Raw genomic sequence first — 12,181 nt, forward strand, 5'->3', positions numbered from 1 at the left:
TGTTTAGGGGGTTTGGGGGGGGGGGGGGGGGGGGTCTTCTGTTGGGTTTCAGCCTCTTTATGAGAATCAACCAGAGAAAGGATAGGAGGTGCCTCTTTTTCACAATGTTTGTTTTAGTGTGTTAGTCTCGCGTTGTCATTTGACCAATCATAATCGAAGAGAAGGCACGCTGCAGACTACGAGGCAGAGTGGCACTCGCAGTAAGTACGAGTGCTGTCGCTTTACATCTTGCAGCGGTTGTGAGCTTAAAGTTGGTCAAATCGAACAGAATCACCACTAAATAACGTGGTTTTCTGTCAAGGACTTGAGTACATTTATAGATATTTCCCAGAGGCTCGTCATGTTTGTTACGTCCCCTCTGGCGTCTAGGAGCAGGTGAGGGGAGAACACAGTAAAATAAAAATAAAGAAATATAAAAAGGGAATGTATCCTAGGGATGGTGTCAGTTGGGATGTTAAGGGAGAGAATGATAGGTTTAAAAAGGTTTATTTACAAAAGGTTGGATAAAAGGTATTCAATACTAAACTCCCTCTGCTAAAAATAGGGAGCAGCCAAACAACTACCAACTTAAAGCTCTCTCTCTGGTTTTAAACCAAGTGGGTAACAACTCCTAACTGAACTAATCAGCGACAAAATGGGGTTTCTAAGATTAAACCATTTCCATATGGACAAAGACAGAACCACAACTATCTAACTAGAAATCTCCTTTAACTAAAAATCCTCAAAGGCAAACAACTAAAGCCAGACTAAACTGAGGATTTGGAGATTCACAAGAGAAACACAAAACAGGTGGCACAAGGGCACAAAATATCATTAGCAACTGGGGCACTAAACAAACCCTCAGGAATGGAGAGCACAGTTTAGGGAAATACAAAACAGAGTAGCTCAGAGAGAGTTTTAACACCAAGTCTCTGTCGCTGTGTCTCCATGACTGAAGACCAAGGGAGGCTTAAAAAAGACTTCAGGGGCAGCCATCACTCTGCTGGTCTCTGGTGGTGAACGGTAGCACTGCGGGTCTTGAGGCCTGCAGCAGGGTGCCACCAGGTGTACAGCAGGGCGGAAACCTCTGGGTTCGTCTCAATGTTATTTTTTCCTTTTTGGAAGTTGAGTTCGGAGTAAACACCACCAGTATTTAACCTCATTCAAACCTAATGTTACTAATATAAATACTTTTTCTGGTAAGAGATGGCCACCAGGATGCTACAGCCTTACTCGTTTAAAATAAATCCCAAAGTATCGGTCTGGGCTACCCTAAGATTAAAGGACGCTTAAGAAGCGACAAGTGATGAAATAATTTCATAATATCGAACAGCAGTTTGCCACTTAGTAGTGTTTTATTAAATCATTCAAGCAAACAGCTGAGATAAAGCTGCATTTACCTGCAGCTGCAGCTCTTTCTAAACATTTAATCACAAGCAGGCCCCCACAATCCTGGGAGTTTTATGAAGCTGACACAGAAGTGGCAACGATTGCAGTTCCACTCTCATCCACTAGGGGCGGGCAGCAGAAGTGAGCAAACCCTCATTGACTTCCAAGTTAAAAATGCCAATTTCACAGCAGAAATGAACATGTTTACAGTCTGGTTCCTTTATTTAGTTATTTATTTGTTTAGGTTTAACAGATCTAGTTTACCAGCATGACAACTCTGGGGTGGAGCAACAGAGCCATGTGACTTCAGAGCTGGGGCGTTTAAGGAACACCTGGACATTTGTCTTTAGTATAAGCTGTGAACGTGTATTCTCCAAGTTTTAGTCTGGTAACTTCAGGTTTGTGGTGACATTTATTATCTTTTCAATACTTTCAAATAACATTTCAGTGGTTTGTGGCCAGAAATATGCATATCTACGCTTGCAACAGAATAAATATATGTACAAATAAAAAAAGGTGAACTTTACAGTGGTCCTCAATCTTGGTATGAAAAATGTGGAGCTTCACAAAAAGCAGAGAGCCCAACCACAAGCCCACCTGGTGTCATCACACCTGCAGCTCAGGAAACAAGGACCAGGCAGGACTAAACCCAGTTAGCCAACTAAAGGAATCTGATCAGATCTAAATCTGGATTACAAAAACCACAAATAGACTTCAGGTTATTGTGTTTTACATGGTTCTTTGCTTTTTTTATCTGTCCATCTTTAGCTCATGTATAATAATTTAAATTCCATCTATGGGTGGGCAAATCATGTCATTCACAATATTATCAGTCTTTTTTTATTTTATTTATCACGTTGAGCTAATTTAATGATGTAATTTCATCCACTACACAATTCATGTGGATCATCGGCACAAAGTCTTAAAAGTTATCAAAGCAGTCATCTCAGGAAGTTTGGCCTCTCCTGGCTTTCGTACCTGTAACCTGGTTACGCGGGGGAGGGGCTCTGCACCTAAAGGGCTAAATCACACCGGTGAAGCAGAAGCGGTGGGTTTAGACGTTAGGACGGCCGACTTTCCTGAGACGTGGAGGGAGTTGTGAGCGAGCCTGTGGCAGACGAAGGCGGAAAAAAGGCAGAAAAAGCTTTCGGGCTGAAGCCCCCTCGTAGTCGGCTGGTCACGCGGCTACACCGGAGAAAGGCCTCAGCCTGGTCCTCGGTCTCACGGTAATTAATGTTCGGCCATTTTGACTCTGATCTTTAGTTGTGTCCTCACTACTATCTAACAGCAGTTACTTTTATCAGTAAGTACACTTATACTTCTGTACTTTTCGCTGGTTGAATGGAGGAAATGCCGTAATTTAACTGCTTAGTCCAACGTGTTAGTGGGGCTGCGTAAGAACCTTGAGCGGGTGCCCAGCTTCTCCCGTCTCCTGCCCCGTAACAGTTGCGAGGGAAGGCGGCTGGCAGTTCCCGTTTCCCGGTGCAAATTCTGCGACCCATCACCATTTGAGACCCCCAGGGGGCAGTGTTGCGTTTTGTTGCGTCTGTACATCCTGAACTGGCATAAAAGAAGAAGGTGCTACGTTAAAACCGTGAACTACGTAAGCTTTAAGGAAGTTGTGCGGCACGGACCGTGGACATTAAAAAGAGCGTTTGTTAATGTTTATTGCAAACAAACGACAATAAATGCAGCGAAGCAGGGCTTTGACAAGAAATGTTTGCTAACGTTAAACATTGATTTTAAAACGAGGTCCGTTCAGAACGTCCATTTATTGAAATAAATTGTTGTGATCCACATCCTCATTGAATTTATTAGAAACCACTGCAGATTATCTGGTTGCTACGGTTTTTTTTCCTGTCACCCCAATGCCACTCGTATGTACTATTGGAGATAAAAGGGAAATAAAATGACACAAACATCACGAAACGCCTTTTGTTGTTCTCTTTAGTGAAAACTAAAGACATCTGCATTATTACTGAGATGCAGATGGCCACATTCTGTGATAGCCACTATCATATTGTGTGATGTTACTGTAACTTCAGTTATAATGACTTTTACATCAATCAATACTTTATTAATCCCAGAGGGAAATTAGAGTTTCAGTACATACAATTCAGAGATCAGACATACATGGGCAAGACACATGACAAGAATTGGTGACTGGTCATTCGCAACCCTGAGTCACGCTACCTTAATAGAGATAAGAGGGTTTACATGAGGATTGGTTCAGGTGGAGGGAAAAAAAGGCACTTCAGAGTTACCCTCCACCGGGAGGGCAGCTTTGCTCTGCAAAAAACACCTCAACAAATATGCACAGACTTCAGACATAACACAGCAATATGAGACTCCAATAGGAGGGGGGGGGGGGGGGTGGATGCTGCTTCCCCCAGTAAGAGCAGCCATCTGGCTACTGTACAGTCACAGGTGGGAAGGAGATCTTGGGAGAAGCAAAGACTACATTGACTCCTACAGATTGATGACCTCGCCAGGCTGAAGTCCACCAATCCGGGGGGGGGGGGGGGGGGGGGGTGTCAGGTTTTCGCAGCATCTGTCTGCATTCCTTCGTGGGGGGTTTTAGTTGCTTGCAGCTCAAGGCTACCAGGGCATCAGATTCAGATAACAAGATTTTGGGTCAGGCTGAGATAATTTTCTCTCTGCCTTCAGTCTTTAAACTGATCATTTCCAGTCCTTCAGTGAAGCCAATTTTGGGTTTTTAAACCTGTCCATACCGTCCGGTGACCCTCTTCGAGATGACATCCATTTTGCGCACTAATACCAGTGTCGGTACAAGATCTGCTCGGGTGCAAGATCGGCTCGGGGTCCTTCGACTGCCGATGACGTCAAAGTAGTTGATTGGCTGAACATGAACCTTACAGAATTACGTAATCGCGTGACGTTGTTATCACGTTACGTTGGTCCAGGCAAATCTTTCTGTTGGAAAGATGGACAAATTTTACAAAGAAATCCATCATTACCTCTTTGAAAATACACTTTTAGCATAGATCCGCATGTATATTAGGGCTGAACGATTAACTGCATGTGCAATTAAATTGCGATGTGACAAAGAGATTTTCTAATCACAAAGGCTGCAATTTGGCAGCGAGTGGTTAGCGCAATGCTAATATACGTGGAAAAACCCATACGAATGCTAATGCTAATATCACTGATTACATTATTACAAATTATGAATTAGAAACGTGCCAAATGATTACATTTGGAGTCTAATAGAAAGTAAAACTACCATCAATCAAATAAGTACAGACAGGTATTTTAGTAAAGCCAGAAAATTTTTAATTCCAGAGTTTTGGCTAGCAGCTATGAGCGTAACTGAACTACACATGGATAAGATGTCAAAAACTCTAAACAAAAAATACTTCAATAAACGGGACACACTTCTTTCCTGCAAATACAATTTCACAGGTGTTGCTAATACCTATGATCCTTCAAGGGATGTGCTCAAAGAGGAGTTCAACATTATGAATACAATATAGTGTTTTATTTTACAAATACCATTATAAACACAAACTTACGTCTTAAGAAACATTATTTTAATAATGAAACTGCTAAATTCTTTCCAACAGTATAGATGTGTACTGTATTTTGTCCGAGTGGGTTTGCCGTCATCGGCAGTCAAAGGACCCCGAGCCGATCTTGCACCCGAGCAGATCTTGTACCGACACCGGTATCGCAGCTAGAACATTGTCCAGCTTACGATTCACCTCAAGTAACGTCCCAGTCTGAGAAGTCTACGGACGGTGCTATCCGTGGGTGCGGGTCGCCCTCCAATCGCTCCCGTCTTCCCAAATTTCCAGAAAACCAGATATCCTCCCACTCCAATCAGGACAAATCCAGTGATCATCAGGCCAAATATCCTCACGTCTTCGATGTCCTCAATGGACAGCTGGCAGAGGCATATGATCTTCCACTCCTTTCAGGAATCCAGCATATATCCCACCGGGTGTGTCCCCTGTGGACATGTGGGAGCCCCCCTGCTCCGTTCTCATTGATGAAAAAATCTTATCGATCGCATTGAATGACCAGTTTATCAAATCCATGGTTAGTAAAAATAGTTTTTAAGAAGAAATGCAGAGAAGCGCTCTGTGGGCAGACAGGACAAAGAGCCTTGGGAAACAAAGATAAGGGAGCGAACGAGGGAAGCGTCTGTACTCCTCGAGTGCCTGATCACACAAACTGTTTATTGAATTATCACATTGTTGCTTGTTTAACTAGCTCTATTGTGATGAATTAAACTAGCACCCCACTGTTAAAAGCTTGTTTTAATTTCAAGCATGTTTAAGTATTTATGGACATGAACAAAAACAGGAAATATACACATTGAGAGTCATTCAAAGGCACATTCTTCTGGAAGCTCCTGATCCTGACGACACCAGCAGAGACCAGCTGCAGACACCAGAGGATCACCTACGACCAAGACAGCAGCTGGTATCCGTAAATAATGAAATCAGGGCAGTTTTAGTGGGCTGTTTGGGATTGTGTAACATACATGAACACATTACAGAATAATTTTCTCACAGGGTATTTTTATAACTTTCTGCAGCAGACTGTTACTTAAGCCCAAGGCTCCTGGAAAGCTGCTATCCAGCACGTTTCAGTGGTTTTCCTGCTTTAACAGGTTAGATTAGCTGTTAAGCAGCTCAGCTATTTGTTGCTGATTAAAACCAGGTGTGTTGAAGCAGATAAACCTCTAAAACATGCTGAATACTAGCTCTAGGGCCGTGGAGCCAAACCCTGCAGCTAATCTAATGCTATGGCTAACAGCTTCTTACCATTCAGAGCTGGTTCTGTTGGGTCGGTTCCGGTAGTTTCAGGCAGCTCACAAGCTCAAAACAATAAGGCTCAGGTCTGCTTGTCTCCTCCAAATAGACTTGGTTCCTTTCTTCTCGAGTGTCTGGGTAAGGAGGGGCAGAAACGTCCTCCACTTCTAATGACTGCTCAGATTGAAGGGAGCTAGCTTGTTACCCATCGTCTTTGTCACTGCCGCGGCTCAGCCCTCTCGGTCCGCCAGGCAGCGTCTACTAATGTTGCAGTTTTTAAAATTGATACGTGGGTGGAGTAAGACTCTGAGGCACGCTTGACCCGCTCTTTAAAACCCCATAGCTGTCTGCCTCTACCCTGAGGGAGACTACAGGAACAATGCAACTCTTTTAGTTGACACTGCTTCAATTTTGAGTTGCTCAAATGCATTTTTCTCACTAATAGACTGAACAAAAATATAAACGCAACACTTTGGTCATGATGCAGGATCGCTGCTCGCTCTCTGATCCATCCTGCTCACACTCTCCGACGGAAAAGCCCCGAATCTGAATGTGACTCTGGAGGAAAAAATGGTTAGCTCTACTCCGTGAACTCTGGTGAGCAAAGGTCCTCTTTTCCAGAATGGATCTGTCCTCAGCTGATCAGAACCAACGCGTTGGATCTTTAATCTCCTGCGTTGTTCTGAAGCAGCATCTTAATCAGCTCTCCTGCTTTGTTTCTATTGCAGCTGTTAGCTAAACACGGCTAAAGAAAACCTGCTACCACTTCAGGATCTGGGACTGATTCATCGTGTGTTCTTCACCACCTGGACCTGGACAGCATGGACACAGGTGTGTGTGTGTGTGTGTGTGTGTGTGTGTGTGTTTAAGTGACGGTATGTGTTTTTCCTGGTGATAGGGGCCAGTAGATACCTAAATCGTTGCAGGCAAGCAGTATTTTCGTGTTGGAGTGAGACCTTACCAACGGATGCCCATTAGGGTCAAAAAGCCATGGGGAGTGCAAACTTTAGCAATCAGACTCCCTTTCATCACTGGCAACAAGTGAAGAGGTAACTGTGTAAAACAGCAACATTTAAGAATGACGAAAGCTTTGTAATCGTTTGTTACTAATCAGTAAATGCATTTTGTCCTCACGGGCTCCCGTAAAAGGAAACATGCATCTAATATGGCGTCGCCCAGAGACTTAGACCTGCTCCCATGTATTTTAGACCTGATTTTAGTGGTTATATATTAAGAGGCCGCCAATATTTGTTAACAACTGGGCATCATTTCATTCATTTTTTGTAGCTTTTCTGTTTACATGGAATTTAAAGGGGCGACGGTGGCACAGGAGTCAAGTGCTTGCACAGTAACGGAAGGTTGCTGGTTCGAGCTCCTCAGTTCGTCACTGTTGTTGTGTCCTTGGGCAAGACACTTACCTAGGGATGGGTACCTTTGACATTTGAATCGATCCGGTACTAATTCCCGGTACCTACGAGTCGATACCGGTACTTAACGGTACCAATTTTCGATACTTTTGAGTGTTTATTATTTTAATTCTCTTTTATAATTAAATATATATTTTTCTCAACATATAACCATATTTGATAAATATCACGATAAATAACATACAAGTTTGTATTTTAACATCGTCCTTGTAGTTTTATAAGCTGATAATTAAACTGAAGCAAACATCTTTACTGTGAACTAAATTTACTGTGCATCTTCATTCCTTTTGCCGTCCTTTTTCATTTGATTTTTCCTACTGGGAAGATAGAATTTCCGAGGAGAAAGCGAACGCACCATTAGCTGATAACAACGGTGGCAATGGAAGCTAACATATCAAGCTAACGTTATCTTAGTTTATTTAGCTGCTGGAGCAGATTAAAACAATGATGCCTCAAACTTAGATCGTTGTCACTGGTTTTACCTTCACCCAATCACCCGTCGCATTTAGTAAAGTAAAGCCAAACTTTAGAGCGCGTTCATGTTCTTCTAGTCGGAAATTCGGAGTTCCGAGGAGAAAGCGAACGCACCATTAGCGAAACGGAAGCTAACAAATCAAGGTAACGTTATCTTAAACATTTTATTTACCTACTGGAGCAGATTAAGATGAGGATGTCTCACTTAGATCGTTGTCTGTCGCTAGTTTCATCACCCATTTACCCATCACATTTAGTGAAGTGGACCCAAGCTTTAGCGTGCGTTCTTTCTACCATGCTTGCTCTGTTTACAACGGGCTCGCAGGGACCGGCGACATAACGATCTTGCGCATGCGCAACTGTCTTGGCAGTACCGAAACGAGGCACCGTTTGAAATGACGTGAATCGGTGTTCGGTCGGTACTATGGAATTCGGTCGGTACCTTAAAAAGTACCGAATTCGGTACTCATCCCTACACTTACCCCCCCCCCCCCCCCCCCCCCCCGCCTGTTGGTGGTATTCGGAGGGTCCAGTGGCGCCTGTGCTCGGCAGCCTCACCTCTGTTAGTGCGCTCCAGGGCTGCTGTGGCTACATTGTAGCTCGTCCCCACCAGCGTGTGATTGTGTGTTGTAAAGTGCCTTGGGGGGTTCCAGGACTCTAGAAAGGTGCTATATCAAATACAGGCCACTTACCATTTATTTACCATTTAAAATTCTGAATAATTAATAGGGATGTCCCGTTCCGATAACGAAAGTAATTTGATATCGGCCCAAAAACATTGTAACTGATTATATCGGACTGCATCAAACGTCTTTGATATAGGCGGTCCGTTAAGGTTTGCATTTTTACAACCAATGGTAAAAACAATTGCCATTATTTTCACACTTGCTTTTATTGGCTCTTGTTCTCTGATTTAGTAACATCATTTGATCAAGCCTTTCATACATGCCACACTACGAAACAGGTAAAAGTGTGTATGACTTGTGCTGATACCGTATCGGATTGACATCGGTATGGGTCAATACTGAAGGCAGCAATATCGTATCGGAAGTGAAAAAGTTGTATCGGGACACCCCTAATAATTAATGAGCTTCAGAGCTGGCTCCAGAGAAAGTCCTCAGCCTGGGCTCACGTTAATAGATGTTGATCCATTTTGACCTCTGAACCGTAGTTTTGGCTGTGGGTGGTACATAGGCAGTATGGGTACCAGGCCCTTTGATACGGGCTGTTGGGTCCCTATATGACCAGAGTCAGAGCCTGGTCTGGACGCTGTGGAGTTAAGCCTCTGACTGAAGCTATTTTTCTCCATCCCACTGCTGTGAGGAGGCACACACACACACACACACACACACACACACACACACACACACACACACACAAGCACGTGCTGCCTAAAACAGCAAAGCAGGATGAAAAATCAGAGTCTCGAAAAGCAAGACTGCTCAGGCTGCTTTTGTTTAATAATGGAGACACTGCAGACTTCTCCACACTCCTTTGCCCCGCCCATGTGCTCGGAGATGCGCTCATGACATCACAGACCACCCATGTGCTCGGAGATGCGCTCATGACATCACAGACCACCCATGTGCTCAATCACGTCCGCATTCCTAAGCTAGTGTGGAACGAACACGGCCGGGCTGTGGTGGTCGGGGTGCAGTGGAGTGGAGCCGATGCCAGTGTGTAAGTGGCAATTGAGAGGATCCAGTTTATGCGGTTTTGGCATCTGATCCTTCCTGGACGCCTCCCTGGTGAGGTTTCTCAGGCACATCCAACTGAGAGGAGACCCAAAAAAAAAAGACTCACGACACGCTGGAGAAACTACTTTTTTCGTATAGCCAGGAAACACCTTAGGATTCCGCTGGAAGCGCTGGCCCAACTGGCTGTAGAGAGGGAAGTCTGGGCCTCTCTGCTTAGGCTGCTCCCCCCGCAACCCCACCCAATATAATATGATAATGGAGGGAGGGATACTGAAATCAACACACTTTTGCTCCATGTTCTGATTTTTCCAGTTTGATTTTGCATTTGTGAACATAAAGTATAATTAGCATCAAGTGTTTCTGTGTTTCCTACAGATGTTCAACAGGTGGTGCTGGTTAAAGAAGAAGCTCCTGAAGAACAGAGTGCTGGTGTGGACCAACAGGACCCAGAATGTCTTCTCATAAAGGAGGAACAGGAGGAGCTCTGGACCAGTCTGGAGGGAGAGCATCTCTGTTTGAAGGAGGAGACTGAAGCTGTCGGGTTTCCTGTTACTGCTGTTTCTATAAAGAGTGAGGATGATGAAGAGAAACCTCTAGTCTCACAGCTTCATCGGCAACAAATAGAAGACAGAGATGTTCCAACCAGCAGCTCAGCTGACCAGATGGCAGCAGAAACTGGTGGAGGAGCAGGAACTAGCAGGAACCCAGATCTGAACCCTCATGAACAAACATCTGATTCTTCAGAGACTGAAGTTAGTGGAGATGGTGATGATGATGATGGCCCTGGGTTTGAAACTGTAGACGGAGATGATGACTGGAACGAGAGCAGGTCTTCTGAGTCAGATGTCAACAGATCCTTTAGCTGCCCCGAGTGTGGTAAACAGTTTCTCCACAAGGGGTCTCTCCAGAAACATGTGAGAGTGAAAGGTCATTCAGCTGTAAGGTCTTCAGGCTCTTTGGTTAATAAGAAATGTGTTAGAGTGAAGCAACATGTAGACTCGTGCAGGAAAGTCCAGAAAGAACAAAAATCATTTAGTTGTGACGACTGTGGAAAAATGCTTGGAACCAAATCTCATTTAGCCGACCACATGAGAGTCCACACAGGACAGAAGCCTTTTGTCTGTGAATTCTGTGAGAAAAGATTTAGCCGAAAGACAAATTTAAACTTGCATAGGAAAGACCACACAGGACAGAAGCCTTTCGTCTGTGAGCTCTGTGGACAAAAATTTAGCCTAAAGGCAATTTTTAACAGACACATGAGAGTCCACACGGGACAGAAGCCTTTTGCTTGTGAACTCTGTGGACACAGATTTAGCCAAGACACCCATTTAAAAACACACATGGGTGTCCACACAGGACAGAAACCTTTTGCATGTGAGCTCTGTGGACAAAGATTTAGCCATAAGGGAAGTGTAGACAGACACATGAGAGTCCACACAGGACAGAAACCCTTTTCTTGTGAGCTCTGTGGACAACAGTTTAGCCAACAGTCAACTTTAACCAAACACATCGTTGTCCACACAGGACACAGGCCTTTTTCTTGTGAACTATGTGGACAAAGATTTAGCCTAAAGACAGGTTTAAACAGTCACATGAAGGTTCACATGGGAAGCAAACCGTTTGCTTGTGAGCTCTGTGGACGAGCATTTAGCAGGAAGACACATTTAAATGGCCACATGAAAGTCCACTTGAGACACAAAGAACTTGTTGAACCACAAGAATACCAAAAGTGATTTCTTGCCTTTGAACCACATGCTGTTGTTCCCAAATTGTAAAATTTCACTAAATTCCCATTTCCACCAAGAGGCGGCAAAGTATTTTTGGTTTACCCTGGGTAATCCTTTAACTACGAGAGTACTAAAAGGGGATCCTTGTCGTTTTCACATCTTGTGTGTCAGTTTATGGTAAAAAATAAGTGACTCACCCGACCCAGCTGGGTAACAAACACCACTCCAGACAGGAGGAAGGTGACCAGTGTGCCAAGAGGAAGCCCCGGTGAAAATCAAAGGAGGGTGTAATCATGCCTGCAAATTAGGGCTGGGCAATGAATCAAAAATGTATCTTTATCAACATTTCTGACTCCTATCGAGATAATTATTTCCATGTCAATAAATTTGATGAAAAAAAAAGAAGAGATTTGTGTAGGTTGGCAAAATTCATGTCCCTTTAAGAAGCAGTACCACCTTGAGTCACGTAAAAATGTCACTCAACGTAACATGCGACAGCCCCATCTAGTGGACAACTTTTGTTTCTGCGCATACCTGTAGTCATCGTCCATTTATCGTTATCGAGGTGAAATCCTCAACATATCTTGATATTGATTTTAGGCCATATCACCCTGCCCTACTGCAAACTTGTAGCTTTTCGATGAAAATCACACTTTTTGAAGTTGAAAGTGGAGTTCACGTGAATCGTGTAGTTCTGAAGAGTTTGTTGG

The 12,181-nt window shown here is 43.8% G+C and overlaps 1 protein-coding gene across 2 annotated transcripts; it reads left to right on the forward strand.

The window, feature by feature from the left end:
- Nucleotides 1-30: 30 nt before the first annotated feature.
- On the forward strand, nt 31-12,176 carry LOC129159921 (zinc finger protein OZF). 2 transcript variants are annotated; one of them, XM_070548292.1, is made up of 4 exons: nt 31-2,594; nt 6,634-6,743; nt 6,875-6,977; nt 10,120-12,176. In XM_070548292.1, exons 3-4 carry the CDS (start codon nt 6,968-6,970, stop codon nt 11,475-11,477), a joined length of 1,368 nt encoding a protein of 455 aa, XP_070404393.1. In that variant the 5' UTR covers nt 31-2,594; nt 6,634-6,743; nt 6,875-6,967; the 3' UTR covers nt 11,478-12,176. The 2 variants fall into 2 exon arrangements, with proteins under 2 accessions (XP_070404393.1, XP_070404392.1); XM_070548291.1 differs by lacking the exon at nt 6,634-6,743.
- The last annotated feature ends 5 nt before the right edge of the window (nt 12,177-12,181 follow it).

Source organism: Nothobranchius furzeri, chromosome 2, assembly GCF_043380555.1.
Source record: "Nothobranchius furzeri strain GRZ-AD chromosome 2, NfurGRZ-RIMD1, whole genome shotgun sequence".
In the NCBI taxonomy this organism is placed as follows: Eukaryota; Metazoa; Chordata; class Actinopteri; order Cyprinodontiformes; family Nothobranchiidae; genus Nothobranchius; species Nothobranchius furzeri.